General features: G+C 56.1%; 1 protein-coding gene across 3 annotated transcripts; it reads right to left on the bottom strand.

Moving 5' to 3' along the window:
- Positions 1-80: 80 nt before the first annotated feature.
- On the bottom strand, positions 81-17,984 carry SUN2 (Sad1 and UNC84 domain containing 2). Of its 3 annotated transcripts, none has more exons than XM_061124539.1 (18): positions 17,849-17,984; positions 14,166-14,331; positions 13,127-13,314; positions 12,597-12,734; positions 11,799-11,894; positions 11,349-11,442; positions 10,312-10,382; positions 8,436-8,563; positions 6,587-6,844; positions 6,051-6,128; positions 5,551-5,594; positions 4,851-5,016; positions 4,262-4,483; positions 3,842-3,926; positions 3,350-3,465; positions 3,066-3,233; positions 2,627-2,719; positions 81-1,705 (listed from the first exon to the last, which is right to left on the bottom strand). In XM_061124539.1, exons 2-18 carry the CDS (start codon positions 14,291-14,293, stop codon positions 1,592-1,594), a joined length of 2,187 nt encoding a protein of 728 aa, XP_060980522.1. In that variant the 5' UTR covers positions 14,294-14,331; positions 17,849-17,984; the 3' UTR covers positions 81-1,591. The 3 variants fall into 3 exon arrangements, with proteins under 3 accessions (XP_060980522.1, XP_060980521.1, XP_060980523.1); XM_061124538.1 differs by having other exon boundaries at positions 17,771-17,963; XM_061124540.1 differs by having other exon boundaries at positions 17,775-17,911.
- Positions 17,985-19,783: the final 1,799 nt, after the last annotated feature.

Raw genomic sequence — 19,783 nt, 5'->3', positions numbered from 1 at the left:
TTGTTTTGGTTAAGAAGCCTTTCTCTTTTTCCCAAGAGCAGAGTCCCACCCAATGGCCAGATAAAAACCACACCACAAAATCCATTAACCCTGGGCATAATTTATTTTTTGCATAGGCATAAATTAGAATCTGGAGATAAAAAAATTAAGAACCAATAGTGCAGCATTTGTGACAGGAGAGCGCAAACAAAACCTGGCTGCCTGCAGGCAGGGCCGGTGCTGGAACAGCACAGCGGGTCTGTGGGGCCTCCTCTGTTCCAGCCCCATCCTCTAGGAACTCTTCCGAGGGCACCCACCTATGCAGTAGCCCTTCCTGCCCCCTCCCCACAGGCCGGAATGAACCACAGAGTAAGAACCCAGTCAGTGCCCCAGGCCCCTCTTGGCAGCCAGGTTACAAGGAACTGAATTCACCCACGGCCCCACAGAACGGGGCTAGAAATCAAGCCCTTAGCTTCTCAGTTAAAAAAACAAGACCTTGAAAAATATTTACACACTAGAGCAGGGCCTGCCGGGTCCAAAAGCTCCCACCTCAGCACCCGCTCCTTAACCACCCCCACCCCCACCCGTGACTGCTCCCCATAGAAAATGAGTCAGAATAGAAACAGTGAAGCAAGGGCTGAATGAGCCCCCAGGGATGGCTTAGGATCAGGGGCCTGATGGGGTGGGGCAGGGCCGACAGTCTGCACCCCACCCCACCCCGGTGACACCCTGGATGTCACTCATCGTGTCACTGGGCCACCACGAGAGCCCAGGGAGCTCCGTGAACACTGCTGGCTGCCCCCAGAGGACAGGTCTGCACCTACACCCTGGGGGCACGTGGCAAGCTTGCTCTGGGGAACAGGTGGGCCCGAGCCCGAGAGGGGAGCAGAGCGGGCCCTGGGCCCGGCGTCAGGAGAGAGAAGACAGCTGCTGTCCCCAGCAGAGGAGCTCCTGTAGGCTCCCAGGAGCCAGACCCTCCAGGGTACAAGAAGGCCCTGGCCCACCCTGACCCAGGACAAGCAGTGTACAGAAGCCCTTCAGGAACACTGTGAGCCTCAGCTGATGGCACTGGTGTCTGGAGGAGCCCAGCCACCCGCTCCCAGGAGCTTCGTGCCTGGGGACCAGTCCCGACCTGCACCCTGAGCACCCCCCTCGCCGAGGGAGGGGGGCACGGCCCAGCTGCCCCAGGCCCTAGCCTGTCTCACCCACAGCTTTGGCACCTGCTTCACCTGTGCAGCTCCCGAGGTGTCAGTCCCTCCACACGGGCCAGGGGCAGGCAGGTCTGGTCCACTTTTGCTGAACCACGGGCATTACCCCGCTCTCCCCGCCTCAGTTCCCCACGACATGCTACATATATACACCCTTCCAAGAGGGAGAAGACGCCCAGTGCTTGGCACGCGGAGAGCAAAGAAGGAAGAGAGAGAATGGGGCCTGCTGACCGCTCGAGCCGCCCGTTGCACAGGAAAAGCCCGCGTGTTCTTTCATCTCCACCGCGCCAGGGCTCCTTTCTTGCTCCTGGAAGTCAGTGCGCTTCAAGCGTGTGCGGGGAGGCGGGGAGGTGCTGGGCACCTAACCCCAGAGAGGGCGTGGCCGGCAGCAGCACAGAGCAGGCCTAGTGGGCGGGCTCCCCATGCACCCTGAAGCGGTAGATGCAGGTGTACTCGGGGTGGCCCCAGTTAGTCAGGACGCGCAGCTCCACCACCTGGTACGTGGCCATTTTAGGATCCTGCAGAGGAAAGGAAGGGCTAAGAATTCAGATTGGAGGGGAGACGGCCACACCCAGGGCCAGACACCCCCTCCCTCAGGCCTCTGCAGAGAAACCAGACTTCAAAAATCCCGTCTTCAGGCCCTGGAAGAGTTTCCAGCTGGTGGGCCAAGAAGCCCCAGAGGCTTCCGAGGTCCTACAGGGGCTGGGAACACACGTTAAGGCTGTGTGAGGCACCCACAGCCACAGAAATACGACCTTACAACTGAAAACGAGCACGATGCATCCTGAACTGGGAAAAACTCCCAGGGGCTCCTTTTGACCATGAGCAGGACCACCTTTGAGGAAAGTCTGATACATGCTGATGTTGAAAAAGGATTCCTTCACCATGAATTAAGCAGAATGTGTTTTTGTTTTTTTTTGTCAAGTTCCCATCAAGCCTCTGTACGCTCGTTTTCGGCTGAGAGCTGAAATTCTCTGGCCTGGCAGCCAGGCCTGCCTCTCTTCCCACCTTGGTCCCTTCTCCACCTCACCCGGTTTCCACACTTGGACTCCTCTGGGGTGGCTCTCAGGTCACCTGGGCTGGAGACTGGGAAACTGTTTCTGACAAGGGCCTAGGAGACCGATGCCCACTCAGGTTGAGGCAAGAGGCCCCGTCTCGGGGGCCCAGCCAGGCTGTGCCGCGTGACACCCTGCCAGGCCACAGCCTCACTCAAGACACCTGCCCTCATAGGTTCCCCAACACCATCCCCGGAAGGGCTCCACCCCACGCCACTCGGACAGTTTTCTCTGTTTTGTATCTCAAGCTGTGGGTGGGCTGGGCTGTGGCTTCTCACTTGGGACCCCAGTGCCTGGCACAGGGTAAGTACTCAGAAAACACCTGATGAATGGATGGGAAAGTAAGTATGCCACACCTCTGCGAGCAGACCCGGAGTTCCATACCTGAAAATAAAACGTCTGAATGGGCTCCCCGTCCTGGTCGTAGGTGAACTGGCCAAGGAGCGTCCCTTCCTGCTGCAAGTCCTCGTCGAACCCCTGAGGATGGAGGGAGGACCCTGCCCTTAACCACGGGCCCCCAGGGAGGAAGGCCTTCCCTCCTGGCTCTCCCTGGTCCCCTGCCATTTGGCAGGGCAGGGGCTGGCCTCCCTGGGGACTGCAGGGGTCCTGAGCTCTGGATGCAGGGCTGCTGTGTGATCTGTGACAAGTCGCTTAACGTCTTAGGCCTCCCGTTTTTTTTCCTCTGCAGCCTGAGGCAGCTGACACCGAAGTGCTGTTTCCCACCTTGGCACTGTCTTCCACATCTATGCCCTGCCCCCCAGCCGAAGAATGACCCCAGCTATAGCCTCGATAGAGACCTCCAGCTCCCAGGAGGGATACTCACAAAGATGGCAAAGTCCTTGGGGGCACTAGAGATGGTGCTGTTGGGCGACAAGGATTTGGGCACGTGCTCTAAGGTGACAGCACTGGGGCGGATGCGGGCAGAAAGGCGAACCACAGCAAAGCCCTGGGGCCCCTGGAAGGCCCAGCAGTTGCCCGGGTGCACATCTGGCTGGAGGGGGAAAAGATGGGTCAGCGCGCGGCAGACGGCGAACTGCCCTGAGCGTAGCTCTTTATGACCCAGGTTGGGACAGCCACGGAGGTGACACGGGGTGCTCAGGGTCCCACCTGGAGAATGACTCGGGGAGACTGGGAGTGGTACCACAGGGGGATGCCGAAGAGGCTGAGGAGGGCCGTCTTGGTCTCGTAGGTCTCCGAACATCGAGTGCTGATGACACTGGCCCCTGAGACCAGAAAGAGAAGCAGGGTGGGCGCCGGGGGCTGGCGCCCCGGGGGCTGGACACTAGCAGGGGAGGGAGACCCCGGCAGTGGGCTCCTTAGCTTGCCAGCCAAGGGAACCTGCCTGTCCCCTCAGGACAGCTCTTTCCATCTGACCCAGACCACAGAGCAGCAGTAAGCATCAGCCTGCCCTGGTAAAGGATTACCCTCAGTATATCCTGCCCTCTCCGATAGTTGCTCGCCTTTGTGGTGAGTTCTGGGTTCTGATTTCTGCTGACTTCAAGCCCTGCTTGCTTAGCACCACGGCTGCCCCAGCAGATGCCAGGGGGCCTGCAGTGTGGGGCAAGGGGGGCCCAGCAAAGGGAGGCAAGCTAGACACACCTCCCGACTCCAGAGCGTAGTCTACCATCCCGATGCGGTCCTCGCTGTAGCGCTTCAGAGCCTGGTTTACGATACGGTGCACCTGCTAAAACACAGGCGCCCAGAGCAGCTGTGATAGGGAAGCCAACTCGTTCACCTCTGTGCCCCATTCTGAGGGGCCAGGGACCCGCAGATGGAGCCCTCTGATGCCTGCGCCACCCTGGTGTCCAGAAACGTGTTGCACTTCCCCAGGCGAGCCCCCGCCCCCTCACACCAGCCCCAAAGCAAACATCGGAGGCTCCTGCATGTCACTTAGGTCCTGGAACCTGCCAGGGAGCTGGCGAGGTGGGACCGTGCAGTTCTATGGCTCCCAGGAGGAGAGCAGTGTGTGGGGGGGGGTGGATCAGTCATTGTGGGGGGGTCCAGGAACAGAGTCCTCACCTCCTCGGTCACCCCAATCACGCCTTCCTTCTGCAGCGTCAGCCCCAGGCTGGCCACGGCCTCCCTCGCCGACTTGCCCTGCATCTCGGCCATGTGGGCGAGGATCTTGCTCTCCAGCTCCCGCAGCTGAGCTTCCATCTCCTCTCGCTGAATGAGCCCAGTGCGGGTTCCCCCACCTCGAAGAAGGAACTGACTGACCCAGGCAGGGAGCTGAGACTCCACCTAGGGACCAAAACGGTCTCACTCTGGGAGGTTCACTGGGAAGGTGGAAGCTGCCACTGCAGGGCCCAGCCGGACTGGAGTGGGGGGTTGGGGGCGGCGCCTGGCTTGGGTCAAGAGGCCAGGCAGTGAGTACAGGCCCCTCCGTACTCACTCCAAGCGAGGGGAGGGCTGGCACGTGCCTGCTCAGGCCACAGGGGGGAAAGAGGAACAACCCTCCATATTATCAGTGAGAAAACAGGAAGAACTTCCATCAAAGAAAGCCAGCATCTGTGCCCAGAGCAGGGGCAGGAGGCACTCTGCCTCGCAAACTCCCAGGACCAGCGCAGAGGAGGGGTATTCCCGGGGAACCCGGAGGGTTCCAACTCACGTCATCCCGCACGGCCTGGAGCTGCTGGGGCAACAGCCCCACCTGGTCCTCCACCGAGCTCTGCTTCAGGGTCAGGGCTGCCAGCTCCTGCTGCAGGCCTGCCAGTTGACCCTCCAGCCGCCCCAGCTCCTTCATGGCGTTCTCCTGGAAGGACTCCTGGGTCATCCTACTCCCAAACAGAAGAATAAGCTGTGGGTCTCCAGTGAGGGGTAAGGCTATGCTGAGGCAAACGAGAGGATCCCCTAGTTGGCACCTGACATACGTGAGTGCAAGGCCTGCTCTCAGAGGTTCTAAACTGAGGCTGTAGAGCAGCTCTGGTGCCTACGCTTGGCCTGCATATACCAAAGAGCTAGTTATTATCCTGCTTCGCTCCTAAGCCCAGATCCAGAATTCGCTGCCTCAGCTCTCACATCCTCCACCAGTACGGACATCTGGGACACGGGGAGACAGCCAGCACAAGGCTGCACAGGAAAGATGGTGCATCTATAAATGAACCCAGGAATTCTGATTTTCCGGCAGTACCCATGATCCCCTACCCCGACCGCCACTGCCCCTCGAGGACAGGCTCTGAGCAGATGGTCCTGAGCCAGGTTTCTGCCATCTCCTTCTCAGCCTGGGACACAGAACTATGCTCTGGGTTTCTGCCCCCTATCCCTGTCTGGAGATGAGCAAGCCTAGGACAGACAGCAGCGCCCATTACCTTTGCCACTCTGACTTCAGCTGCTGGAGTCGAGCCTCAGATTCCTATAAGCAGGAAGAAGACACCAATTCAAGGACTGTCAGGCTCACAGCAATCAGTCTCCCAGAGCAGGATCTGTTCCTTTTGGGGTCTCTGCTTAACCACATCCCCACCCCAGGGCCTCCTGGCTGTTCTAGCAAATGTCAAACTGGCCTCCCAGTTGATGTCCTGATGTGAGTCTCACCCCATAACTTATTGCGCTCAGGCGTTCAGCCGTTCACTCATTCATTCAGCATGTTATACCGAGCACAACAGGCCACTTGAAAGTAGCCCTTCCTGTCCTCCGGCACACTCCCAGGGCGTCTTCGCAGAGTGTTCCAGCCCAGGGGTATTCAGTTTAAGCAGAACTCAGGAGACTACACATCCTTCTCCCCATTCTATGTCTAAGCAGACCCTTTGGGGTCAAGCTGTTTCAGCCCAAGAAGAGATGATGAATTGGATCAAGCCCCAAGCTCACCAACCTGTGAGGCCTGGACAATCTTCTTGAAAAGGTCTTCTGAGTCCTGCTGATGCTCTGCTCTCAGGGTGACCAGCTCTTCCTATCAGGTACAGGAGAGAGGCTGAGAACGCTACTGAGTCGTGCTCAGAGGGCCACTTAAAACCAGTAAGTGCTGTAACTGGAATTCAAACCAGGCCTGTTTGATTGCAAACTCCAGCTCCTGGCCTTTCTGCTACAGTGCCTTCCTGGAAACATCCAGGACGCCTCTCGTCTTAACTGCACACCTGTGTGGTTTGCCGCACCCACACGGGCACCGTGCCACGTGCGGTACAGCCTCTTGCTCTCAAGACCAGGTACGGGGCAGACAGGAGAGCCTCCATCGCAAAGGGGAGGAAAGTAAGGCTTAGAGAAGGTGACTGCCAAGCGGCAGAGCTGTCTGACCCTGATGCTGCGGGCTCCCTCATGTCAGGGAGTGCGGGGCCTCACCCCCTCCACCCCACACACCCAGGGTGTCACCCACACAGAGGGCTGTAAGGCCCCTCAGCTCCTGTCGCCCACCTGGATCCGAGCAGCAGTGTCCCTGCGGAGGTCCTCCTTCAGGGCAGCCTCGAGGCGGCTGACCAGCCCCTCCAGGAGCACCAGAGTGTCCTCGTGGCTCAGACCGCCGCCTCCGCCTCCCTGCCCGCCAGCCCCCTGCTGCAGCTCCAGGCGCTCCAGCCGCATGGCCTCCTTCTGCCAGCTGGACGAGAACTCGGCAGCAAGAGCGTCCAGGCGCCGCTCCAGCGAGTGTACCTGGGACAGAATGCGCTGCTCGGCCTGGCAGGGCGGGGACGGGGGGAAGCCACAGAGGTGAGGGACTCGTGACAACAGAGCTTCCTAAGAAGAAATGGAAGGGAGTCCCAGGAACACACAGCCTGCCAACTCGATTAAAAGGCAGGAGCCTACTGGGAACAGAGGTTGGGCTTCTAACTTTCAAAAATTCTATTTTTAAACTAGGTGGTATTTGCATGACTCGAAAAGCAAGCAGCAAAGTCAAGGTCCTAACCTCTGCTCCATTCACCCAGGGCCCTCACCACCAACCCTTCATAGGCAACTATTTTTTAAACGCAGATGAAAGTAAATACAAAGATAGGTTCATCCTTACTTCCCCCATTTTACAGAAAAGCTGGTCCTGAAATTGAATTGTCTTTACTAGTGATTTAAAAAAAGTTAAAGATGCCACAACACATTATTTTGTGAAATAATAACATCACGGTTAGTAAAGTACTATCCATCAAAATAAATGGTTAAAAATATGATGCCAGGTTAAATTCAGCAGGATGCAAGCAAAGTTCACATAACAGTAATTAGAGGACAAAGAGTTTTACATCTTCATCGCAGAGCCCAGGACCTGTACACACACTGCTGTTGTCTGTGCATGCATCACCCCTCCTGCCCTTGACCCCAGGCCTCTTGAGGGCATGGTCTGGACCCGATCCATCTTTAGCCTCTGACAGGATCCAAAAAATGACCACTGTCCTGCCCTCCTCCCCACACCTGTACCCTCTGCAATGTGGCTTCCCAGGTGCTCCCATGAGAGGTGGAGTCTCTTTCCCTCTCCTTGAATCTGGCCAACAATGTGGCAGAAGTGAATCTAGTCCTTGAAGTCTGGCCTGACTCCACCCTCCTGGAACCCTGCCCAGTTGCTGTGAGAGCAAGCCCAGGCTAGCTAGCCGGACACTGAAGGTACAGCCCGGCCAGGCCAGGCCTAGACCAGGCGCCCCTGCTGACCCACCAGTCCACTGTGGATGCTCTAGTCGAGGGGGCCTAGCCAAGATCAGCTGTCCTTGCTCAGACCAGAAAAGCTACCCAGGGGACCTGTGGATTCACGAGCTAGTCCAATGCTGGCACTTTTCTTTTTGGCCACACTGTGCCACTTGCAGGATCTTAATTCCCTGACCAGGGATCAATACCATGTCCCTTGCAGTGGAAGAGTGGAGTCTTAACCACTGAACCGTTGCAGGTGACCCTCCAGTGCTGGTAATCTTAAGGCCCTGATTTTGGTAGTAGTAGGTAACAGACCAGGATGTTACCTGACTCACAGAAGGTACTCAGTAAATATTTGTGATACTGTATTAAAAAGGAAGAAAGCAGACAATTTGTCTGATTTCTTTTCCTTTTGTTTTCTGTGCTTCTTAGGATGGAAACTAACTTTAGGACAGGTCTGAGTCACATTTAAGTGCAGGCAGAACTTCCTCCCCACCCCCTGCACCACGAACAGTAGAGACAGGAAGGTGTCCTGGGAGACAGGCAGCATCTTTTCGGCTAGGAGTGTGTGAGGAGTGAGGGCAAGGAATGCAATGGCAAATGCAGGCCAACGGTGGGTGGTGGGGGGGTGGGGGCGGTGCTGCGACCCTAAGACGCTCACCTGGAAATGTGGGGATGAGTCTCTGGACTCCCACGCCTCACGCTGCCCACTGCTCCCCTTCGAGGCCCACCAGGAGACCACAGCGGGGTGGAGCGTCTGCAGCCCGAAGGGGTAGAAGTACCAGGCTCCTGCACACAGAGGAGAGGGTAGTTACAGGAGCCGTGGCCCAGCGAGGAGGCACACGGCAGCCGCGCTCATCACTAGCCTGTCTCACTCGTGGGAGCCTTGCTCCTGCTGAAGGTGGTAGAAGAGATGGAGGTTCCCCCACTGAGGCAGCAATCTCCACCTGATGATCACAGAGTATAAGCATTCTCACATCCCCTCCGGGATCCTAATCTTTCCATAGATGGCAAGGCTTGCAGGAAATCACTGGAAGTTGAGGACTGTCCAGGGGTGGAACCCAGAGGCCCTGAAGGTGCTTCTCAGGCTGTATAGCAGAATCACCCAGGGAGCTTCTCCAACAGCATCTGGCCCCACCTGCCAGGGAGTGAGCTCGCTGGCCTGGGTAGATCCCTCTGCAATGAGTTTTAAAAGCTCCCCAAGTGACTCCAATGGGTGGCCATAGTTGCGCCATCACTAGAACAGAATCCACCCGCTCAGAGAGGCTGCCTGTGGCCCCAGAACAGAGCACAAGGCTGCCACACAAAGACGTACTGCTTTAGGGGCCACCTGTATTTACTCCTGAGCTCCGCACGCGCATGTGTGGGCATGTACCTGTATGCGTGGCAGTGACAGCACCTGGAGAAGTCACACTGGCTATGGGGTCTCCAGCCTGGTATGATGCCACACTTGCCACACGATCGTTGGCCTCGAGCAGGTGCAATGGGAAGTACATGACCACCGGGCTTTAAGTCAGACCCTCCAGACAGGCCTTCGCTCACTGCCCTCCCTGAGCTGGCCACTCCACCCCTCGGCCTTTCAGACTTTCTATGTGCATCTCCTCGTGAGACTGTGACGACCTTGGCTCCGCCAACCCCATGCGGGGATGGTGACACAAACTGAGATAGCAAGGGGAATGTGCTTCCCGAACATAATGCTATAGGATCACAAAGTCATTATTATTGTTTTAAGAGTGATACCCAGTTTCCACTGAATAGGAACAAGCTGTTCTTATAACAGCAAGGGAATCAACACTTGGAAAGATGTCCTACTTTGGTATAAATTAAAGAAATACAACTTCAGTAGATGCTAAAAAACCAACTCTAAAAAAATAATAATAATAAAGCATGGTCTTTAGTTATAAACTGGTAACTTTGAGCCTGGGGGCCACAGGGGACACTCATAGGAAAGTGTCATGATTATAACTGTAAAAAAATGTGAAAGTTCAATGATAGAGATCAGCACAAGCTGGAGCATCTTGCAAACAAAATCTAATTTAGTATCTTGGTGCAAAAAAGTGCTCTTACTTCTCTTTCCTACCTCATGGTTTTGATCTTAAAGACAGCTGAAGCCTTGATGGAGTAAGAATTCACTCACCCACTCTACGTCCTGATTTGGAACGGAGGGAAAATGAGTGCTAATTTTACTCCAGCACTCCTGTAACAGGGCATCTTCTGGCCCCATGGCTTCCAAGGATGCTCTAGACAGGCCAGGCCGTCCCACAGAGCCACCCAAACCAACGACCAGATCGGCAGGTTGGGGCATTGCCCCTTCCACCCGCTGATCACCAGAGGGCCCAGGAGAGCCAGACAGGATGTTGCCCAGGCTTGATCCGACCCCACCTTGTCTTTGCACTTACTGTAGCTTTTCAGTGTCCCTCCAGTTTTCACATTTCTGCTCAGCACCACCCTCGGTGCAGACTCTGCCTGCCCCTCTGGCTCACCAGCCCCGTCTCCACAAGGAGAGTCCTCCCTTCCCGGTGACAGTGGAAACTCACCATAGGTCAGGCCAGTCAGAAGCAGCAGCAGCAAGAGGAACCACAGGAACGTCTTCAGGGATGAGAAGCGTCTGGACCACAGGAGGGGAGAGAGGGCAGGCGGAGGAGTCAAAAGGCCTTTAGGGCCTCTGGGTGCCCTCAGGGATTCCCTAGAGTGCTGAGCTACAGTCGGTGGGGGGGCACCCTCAAGCATTGCATCTTGCCAGGGCCAGACTGGATGCTGAGAGCTTTACCTGCAGAGCTGGGAGTGATGGGGACAATTCTGACTCTGAATTATACTGATGTTATTAAAAATAAATCCTGGGGTCCTTGAATAACCTAAAACTCTTATACACAGATATCTTCAAAGCAAGCAAATATAGAAGAAAAGAAAAGTTAACTCCTTAGACAATATTTCTTTTAGAAAAATGAGGAGCCTTTTTTGGTGACATGAATTCACCCTTGCTCCTCTTTTCAGCATAGTTGGCTGCCCACTCCAACCAACCAGGTTTAGGGCCAGAGGGACCCCGCTAACCTCCTGGTTCAGTCTTCCTTCCTCTGCCCAAGGGCCAGCTCCCAAAATCTGGCTCTGCTGGGTAAGGGACTTGGGGAACAGACCCACAGCATCCTCAGGCCACACCCGTTCATGGCTTCTGAACACAATACGGGAAACACTGGGGGCCAAGGACACCACGCCCTTGATGCTGGAAATACCACTTGCCGACTAGAGCCTAAGGCCTGGCTGTGGGAGTAAGGCCGAGCTCGTCTGAGACTCCGAAGTGGCTGGGCTGGTGTTCAGCAGGAAGCACCCGAGAAGAAACAAGAACCTGTGTTCCAGAACACCCCCTGACGAGCTATTAATTCAAGGGGCAAAGCCTAACCCTGCGTCCCACCCTCTGTCAGGCAGAGCTGAGCTTTGGGCATCCACTCCATGCTCTCTAATACAAGCAGCAAATACTGGGGAAAACCCCTCAGAGAAACGATCGCATACAGGTTTAGATGCTTTACTGGCCACCACCCTGCCCAGGGCCTTCTGATTCCTTGTCAATTTCACTCACCTGGTTAAAACGAAGACGTCAAGGAGGGAGGCGGCTGTGGTCAGGCGGTACCAGGTGGTGCCGATCCACCAGTAGAGGAGCCCGAAGAGCCGGCCTGGAAAAGGGCCCGTGGAGCGCAAGTGCCACCCTGAACCATCGGCTTGCGGGTCTTTACCCTCGGTCCTCCTGCCCCGACCCCAACCCTGACAGCCAGTGCACCTCTGTCCTGTCCCACGCCTCCCAGTTCCCATCGTCCCACCCGCCCGCCCGTGCTGCCAACGCCCTCCATCCCGCTTCCAAGCAAGGGTGCTCCTGTGGCTCCCGGCTCCCAGCGATTATTCTGGAACAAGCTTTTCCCGTGGCGCTACAGTCTCCGTAGTAACAGAGTTGGATTCCCCACCGCAGAAAGATGGGTGAAAGTAATTGCCGGAGAAAACAGAAACGATCGTGCACAGAGCAGCGTGCACCCACCTGGAGAGGTGACCACCATCCAGAGAAAAGAGCCCGCCCGGGAGACCGCATTCCGCAGCCGTGACCCCGAGCCCCTGTGGTCTGTCTCCGAGTAGCCTGTGGGGTGGCGGGGGTCGGGGGGAGAGGGAACAGCTCAGTTGTCTTCAAGCTTTCATTTTAACTTTTTTACTTTCTTTTTTTGGCTGCACCATGCGGCCTGTGGGATCTTAACTTCCCCAACCAGGGGTGGAACCCAGGTCCACTGCAGTGGAAGCACAGAGTCCTAACCACTGTCCTCCCTCATAAGAGCCCTGGAATATGGAAGACCGTCACTGTCTGCTCCTCTAGCCTGTGAGCTGAGACGGTGTGTCAGTCTCCTTCGTGTCCCCAAGTGACTCAGGCTGGCAGGCGGCAGGTCAGTAAACGCTGTTGGAGTGACATGCTCGGTTCCCAACGTTTTAGTTCCCTCCAACTTCTGTCTGCTTCCCTCTGCTTCCCAGCAGTCCCTCAAACCACTCAGAACTGGACTAAGGAATCAGCACCTCCTGTGTGTGAAGGCTCACGCTTAACACTTGCTGGAAACATCAGAACAAGGGGACTGGTCACAGGCTGCTCAGGGCCTTGTGGGGCCTGGCCATCGCAGCCCGGCATGTCCAGGACCACCCCTGGACTGGCTCGGGTACCACGGGGGCCCAGCAGCGACGCCCAGCTGGACACGGGTGCTCTCCCAAGCTGTCAGGGCACCCTCCCCGGCTTCCCAGCAGCCCGGGAACCTGGCGGAGTATCTTCCCGAGTCTGGGGAAGGAGGACATCACCTACCTACGTAGTCATCCTCAGAGGAGTAGCCCGAGGAGGACCCAAGGAAGTCCTCGGAGAGCTTGTTCTCTGGGAGCCCGTTGACCTTGCTGCTGTCGGTGCCGCCCATGCCTCTCCTTCTCCTCACCCGCATGTCCTCACCTGGGGAGGGAAGAACTCAGGGTTCTCCTGGGGCAGATGCTCCAAGGAGGGAGGTGGTGTTCTTGGGAACATCCTGAGGAGCATCTCTGATGGGCAGATGGAATCTACTCTGAGCCCCTCCCAAGCCCCCTTGAGTCCAAGGAAGGGTGGACTAGGACCTGCCCCCTCTGTCTCCTAAGTCTGGAGCAGACACGTGGCTACTTCATCATCTCAAAGGACCTGGAAGTTCAGACACCTGGCTGCTCTTCCAAGGATTTCCAAAAGTGGGGCGCCTATCTTCTGGCCCAGCAGTGGTTAGGAAACCCCCTGCGGGGGGGGGGGGTGGGGGTGGATTTTGAACCATAAATTTCCAGAGGAAGCCAAGGCCTGGGAGGGGGGTTGCGGATACTCACTCCAGTAGGGATCATCGAGGAGGGAGTTCCTGGTGAGGGAGGCGGCGATGGAAGCGGCCCGTGGGCTGCCGATGTAGGACTCCCTGACCACGGACTCGCTGTAGTAGGAGGTGTGTGTATCTGAGGAGGGGCCCAGCTGTGGCGCTGGGGAGAGGCGCTTGGAGTTGCTGGATTTCTTCTTCAAGGTCCTATGGGAGGTCAGCCAGGAGGGGAGAGGTGGGAGCAGGCAGGTGAGCCGGCCTGGAATGCTCTGCCCTCCTACGGTGAGTGGCGTGGGGAGGTGGGGGGCAGGTGGGTAGCCGTGTTGCTAGGCAACTAACAACCCCCATCTGCTGACTGTCTGCCACGCAAAGCAGGTACCTTCTGTGCTCCCACTATCTCTAAATCTCACAAGCAGTTAGGTAAGATCAGTGAGGGAGTCGGGATTCAAATCCAGGTCTCGAACTTCAAAGCCCCAGTGTTCTTTCATGCTTCCTGATGGATTAGTCGTTTCTGCCACCCACTGAAAACCCAGACAAAGCCGACCTGGCCCCGGAAAGCTACTCAAAGCCTCCGGGGGCTGTTATCCCGGGCTTGCGCCTGCCAGGGGGCAAGACGCGAGGTGGGGGGACGCCTGCCTTAGCTCACATCCCTGGTGCCCTTGGACTTGTTCATGCCCTCAGCTGCTTCGCTGGCCTTGCTGAGGCCCTACAGACGGACGGTGAGGCAGGCAGCTGCAGGTCTGGCACAGCCATCCACAGCAGAAGGGGTTCCTGTGAGCCCAGCACTCGGTTTTGGGGTTTCCGGCCTGGCTTATGCTTGAAACTGCCTCTCCCCACTTCCTGTTCTCTGAATATGAGACAGCCCAGCTTAGACAGAAGAAACAGCGCTGGGCTCTGGCATCCTCGGAGGTGTGGCTGTCCCCTTGACCAGACATGGGTAAGGTCTGGTCTCTGCCCATGGAAGTCCAACAGGAAGAGGCAGCACAGTGAACTGCCCAAGACATTGGCTCGGTGGGTCGGGGGACCCACATGGGCTGGGGGTGGTGGGGAGCCCCTACCTGAGAGGGCTGTCCTTAAACAGGGTGCTCTGACTCCCCATCACTGAGCTCCCTCCGCTGCTGCTGCTGCCACCATCATCGTCACCCTGGGAGGAGTAGCGCGTTAGGCGCTGGCTTCGTCGAGACATGATGAGGTGGGTGGGGGGACCCTTCCCCTGAAGGAAGTCTGGGGAGAGAAAGACGGCCAGGTGAGGCTCGGGGCGGCTTTCAGCCCCTCCCGGGAGCCGGGGCGGAGAGACAAGACACAGCCTCCCAGTGAACACACAGCCCTGTGCATTCAACCAAAGAGCCTGAGATGTGGGCGAGACCGGGCGTTGATTAAGCATCCCGGCCCCACCCACCTGCAGCCCTCTGCACTCAGCCAGCCTCTTTCAAAGCAGGTACACAGGATTTCCAGACTTTCAAATTATTGGATGCTGAGCTCCGAGATCCTGAATTGGGCCTTCTGCAACCTCTGACACCAGGCGGAGCCTGTGGAGCTAGGTAGGCTACAGATGCTAAATAAGCGCCGCTCATCACTGCTGCCCTGCACAGACTTTCCAGTCCAGCTGTCTTACTGGGCTGCCCAGTCCCTAGAGCTGTGCCCATTCTTGTTCCAGCTTGTTTCCCTTAAGTGGGACGTGCATTCCTTTCTTTGTAGCTGTATTCATTGATTCAGAGCCCCAGTCAAACTCTGACTCCAGAAAACCTTTCCACGGTAACCCCCGCCTACATTCTGCTGGAGGTGCCTAGCCCATTAGTGATTACTGGCCTGCAATATCAATGCCTCTTGATAGGATGCTGATGGTGGTGATAAAATACTTTGTTAAATGCCTCCTGGATACGGGGCTCCTGACATACTCATTTCTGATCCTTATGATCAAGGGAGGTATCACCGCTCCCACTGTACGGGGGGAACCTGGTAGCACTGAGAGGATCGGTAACCTGCCCATAGATCAAGAACTCAGGCTGTAAGTGACAGTGGCAGAGTGTGCACTGCGCTGGGGCCTGGGTCTTTCCACTCCACCAAGAAGTTTTCAAGTTGTTTCAGAAAGGTGTTGTTGTGTCCCCAACTAGAGTCTTTTTTAGCCTCCATTATGTTCAAAGGGCTTCCCTGATGGCTCAGTTGGTAAAGAATCCGCCTGCAGTGCAGAAGACCCCGGTTCAATTTCTGAGTCAGGAAGATCTGCTGGAGAAGGGATAGGCTACCCACTCCAGTATTCTTGGGCTTCCTTGGTGGCTCAGCTAGTAAAGAGTCCACCTGCAATGCAGGAGACCTGGGTTTGATCCCTGGGTTGGGAAGATCCCCTGGAGAAGGGAAAGGCTACCCACTCCAGTGTTCTGGCCTGGAGAATTCCATGGACTGTACAGTCTATGCGGTTGCAAAGAGTCCAACAGGACTGAGCGACTTAAAAAAAGCAATTATGTTCAGAACAGACTGTGGACAGAGTTGTTACATTACAAATACTGGTTAACAAACTAGCAAAACGGGTAGGTGGAGCAGCTGTGTGAGATTATTGTCAGCCTCTACCAGCCAGACCAGCCACCACAGCAGGTGGAAACCGAGGCTCTGGGACAAGGCCAAGGTGAAAAGACCTGGCAAAAGGCGGCATTCTACAACACAGGGGGAGTAATAAACCTTTCAGCTCTATAAACCCAAATTCAGAATCTCTGATAGCCAGTGTGAGCACTAAACATGGTGCCTTTGTTGGCCTGTGTTACAAAGTCACTGTTATACTTTGGCCCTAGTAGTATTTGTGACTTGTTATCACTTCTAATATTCCTGGTTGATACTTTTTTTTGAGCTGTGCTCCGTCTTTGTTGCTGCGGCTGCACGGGTTTCTCATTGCAGTCGCTTCGCTTGTTGCAGAACGCTGGGTCAATAGTTGTGGTGCATGGGCTTAGCTGCTCTGCGGCATGTGGAATCTTCTGGATCAGGGATAGAACCCATGTCTCCTGCCTTGGCAGGTGGATGCTTCACCACTGAGCCACCATGGAAGCCCCTCCTGGTTGATACTTAAATTACTACTTCTCTGGGTTGTGTGGTGGCCATAGGCTCTAACACATCCCAACTCACACCATGGAAACCAGGAGATCTGGCCGGTCTGGCTGGAGAATTCTACAAAGTTCTCTTCCAGAATATAAGCAGTCTCGTGTCTTGGGACTTACTGGTGTCCTCACAGGTAGGATGCTCACCTGGCATCGTCCCTGGTTTAAGCCGAGGGTGGTAAAGCGACCGACTGGTAGTAGCCACAGCAGGAAGTTGGCCTGGGTCCTTTTCTATATTCAACTCCTTATAAGGTAATTCCACCCCCACTACTACCCTCCCTACCTGGAAGCTCCAGATGCCCACACAGGCACAGGCTCCTCCTCTTAACCCTGCCCTGATAAAGTTGATGAAGCTTTTGCCCTGGGGCAGGAACAAAGCAAAGCGTTTATACAGAACTCAGGCTGCTGTTGGCAAGAAAATAAAGAAATATGTAGATGAAGGGGTGTGTGTGTGTGTATGTATGTGTGTGTGTGTTGGGGCTGGGGGAGGGGTTGCTGAAAACCAACAGCAGTGCACACCCTCCCAGAGGGGTGTTTTCCTCCTAGGGTTCTGCTATCACAAAACAGTTCATGATAACTGCTAACACAAAACTGAGCCTGGGTTTCACAAAAAAGGCCAAAGCTCTGTCCTTCAAAACAAAACAAGAGGTGAGCCTCTAGGAGCTCAAATCTTTTGCATATCAGAATCAACACCGCGCCCAGAAACACACACACAGTTAAGATACCCTCAAATAAAACATCCCGCCCCACTTTTGAGCTGACCACATCCTTTTTTCAACTCCACCTTTCCCTCCCCCATCACAAACTTATATGGCAGTATCCAGTCACTCTTCGGACTTAACCTAGATCTTGACATCCTCCGCCTGACGTTTTCACACCGCATTCCCTCGTGGGACGGGCTCCAGGTGCTAACTCTTCTTCTCCCTTCATGCCCTACCGGCTGAAACTGCGGGAGATTTTTCTTTCTCTCTCTCTCTTTTTTTTTTTACCAACCACGCGCCTGTCCCTGCCTCTCTGCTCTAAGTAACACTCCCGCCCCCTATTTGTTTGCTTTTTTTTTTTTTTTTTAGAACTGAACAAAATGGGCCTCCTCCCTATTCCCAGAGTTCTGACAAGCGGCGGCAGAAGCAGAGAACTGCCAGTCCCTGAAAACTGCCGAACTGGCACGAAAACGCAGGCACCGGCCTGGGCCGGTTTGGACAGCCGGGTCTCCGCTCCCCTCCTCCCGGGGAGGTTCGACCCGGGGAAGTCCCACCCGGAGACATCCGCCCTTTGGACCGACCAGTGGGGGGGCCAGTCCCGGAGGCGGGGGCCCGGCGGCGGCGGCGATGAGTCTGGACGGCCTTGGCGCTTGGCCCTTCTCGACTGGCCCAGGAGCGTGCTCCGGGCGGGGCTGGAGCCTGGCCCAGCTTGGCTGGAGAGGAAGAACCAGGCCTGGGCAGCTCGGCTCTGGCCGGTGCGGCCTGACGATGACCCCGGGGTCAGGCCGACCCGGGACCCGCGGGGAAGGGGGAGAGGCCGGCCCATCACCCTCTCCCGGCGCGTCCGCCCGCCAGAGGCCCAGGGCCGGCTGTTACCTGCCTTCGCCGCTGCTCTGTACAAGGCCGGGGACTTCCGAGGCCCGCCGCGCCGCCCGGGCGCGCCAACCCCCTTACCGCGTCGGAATCCGGGGAGCGGCGGTCGGCGCGGGGACCCGGGGCGCGAGCGGAGAGGCGGCAGGCGGGCTGGCAGGCGGACAATGCGGCCCGCGCTGAACTGCGCTGCGCGAGTGGGGCCGAACGGCGCGCGCGTGGCCGAGTGTGTATGTGTGCGCCTGTCAGTCAACGCTGACAGGCCGCAACCCATTGGCCAGGCTCCGCCCGCGTCACCGCCCACTGCCACCGCCCATTGGGCGGTTTGAACACAAAGGCCCCCGACTCGCCCCGCCCGCCGCGTGGGCCCAGCGGGCGGGGCAGGACCAGACCAGAATCCGCGCGTGGGAGGCGCGGGTGAGCGGGGTGTGATCCCTCCCTGCTGGGGTACTCGGCTGAAGCCGGCCTGACTGCGCACTTGACTCTGGGTCTGGTGGCTGAAAGCACCTGAGACCTCTCCTAGCGCCGCCTCGCACGCCTCACCCCACCCGCGATCTTCTGGGTCCCAGTGCTCCGCAAGCTGACTCGATAGGGCCGGGGTGCCAGCACCTTAGAGGCATTGAGGAGGGCACGAGGAAGCCGGGAGCAAGGGACACTGACGACCCCTGATGGCCTAGGGCCCACCTGGAGGGGCAGCACGTAGTTAGCCCTTAGGGGACCGCCCCCTCCCCTAAACAAAAAGATTGTTGGAGGCATATGCGTAATTGTTCTCTTAGGTGTCACACTTAAAAAAGAAAAAAACACATCTGGAAATAGGTTCTTAGAGTTTTTAAGTGATTTGCTTAAAAATCACACAGCTTGAAAAAGGCAAAATTGAGATTAGAAGATTCTCCGAAATTTCATGGCAGCTTTTTTTTTTTCCATTTTAAGGAGGACACTTGCCTCAGTTGGTGCTGAGAAGGCAAGACTGGCTATTTATTCCTATGCTTTACTCAGATCTGCTTGTGGAATAAGCGCTTGATAGATACTGAGTGAATAATAAATACACTGCCTGACTCCAACGGTCCAGGGCCCTGGTTCCCCACCGGCCAGCCCTACAGGCACAGAAAAGGCCCCACTTGGGAGAAGCACTTCCTGTGCTAAGAGAAGGTGAAATGGTGTTATTTCACTTTTAAAGTGCCAAGAGGAAGAGACTCAAAATGACGAAATCCAGACAGGAAGATGCTAGGGGCAGAGGACTGAGGAAGTGTGAAGCCCTTGTGCTCAGCTGGCTCCAGGTAAAGATGAGCACCCCCGGCCCATCCCTGGGTCTCCATTGCCCCACCTGGAAAAGTGTCACCTAAGCTAACAGCCCATTGAAGACCACAGTGCTTGCTTCTGGTGTTATGACTTCGAGCTTTCTGAAGACAAGGGCTGGCTCCGGTCTGAGTATCTGGTGAACATGGGATGAGTTAAATGAGAATTCAAATCAGATTTAGAGTCAGCATCCAAGTAGGGGAGGAGGCCCTCTCTTGACATCTTGTCCTCCCCAAGGTGCTTAACTCCTCCATTCTATCCTAGCCAATTCCAGTGGAGTTCCCATATCCTGCCACCTCCATTGCACACCCTGCTTCACTTCTCTCCAGGGATCCTGGCAGAAGGACCCCCTTCCCAGTATATGCTGGTTTGTAAAGCTAGAGGCCATGTGCTTTCCACTGGCCACAGGAGCAGGCCATGCCCACAGGCTGGCTAGAAGCAGCCCTGACTAAACTATGTTGACTCTATGGGCCTGTAGTAGGTGAACCATGGGCCCCAAAGATATTAGGTTCTAATCCTTAGCTCCTGTGAATGTTACCACACGTGGATAGTCTTTGCAGATGCAATTAAATGGAAGGATTTTGAGATGGGGAGATTATCCTAGATTATCAAGGTGAATCCTAAATGTAATCACCAGTGTCCTTTGAAGAGAGAGGCAGAGGAGAAGAGAAGAGGACGGTGCAGCCACGGAAGCAGAAATTGGAGTGTGTGGCTATAAGACAA

The sequence above is a fragment of the Dama dama genome, chromosome 22, assembly GCF_033118175.1.
Source record: "Dama dama isolate Ldn47 chromosome 22, ASM3311817v1, whole genome shotgun sequence".
Taxonomy (NCBI): Eukaryota; Metazoa; Chordata; class Mammalia; order Artiodactyla; family Cervidae; genus Dama; species Dama dama.
This window is presented reverse-complemented; position numbering and strand designations above follow the sequence as displayed.

What these genes read in the sequence shown, in the direction of transcription:
- SUN2 (XM_061124539.1), bottom strand. Translation starts at nt 14,293, where the DNA reads ATGTCTCGACGAAGCCAGCGCCTAACGCGCTACTCCTCCCAGGGTGAC. An exon ending in CCTCGATGATCCCTACTGGA is followed by an intron (nt 12,735 to 13,126) that starts GTGAGTATCCGC and finishes TTCCCTCCCCAG; the next exon opens with GTGAGGACATGCGGGTGAGG. An exon ending in ACACTGCTGCTCGGATCCAG is followed by an intron (nt 6,129 to 6,586) that starts GTGGGCGACAGG and finishes TGTACCTGATAG; the next exon opens with GAAGAGCTGGTCACCCTGAG.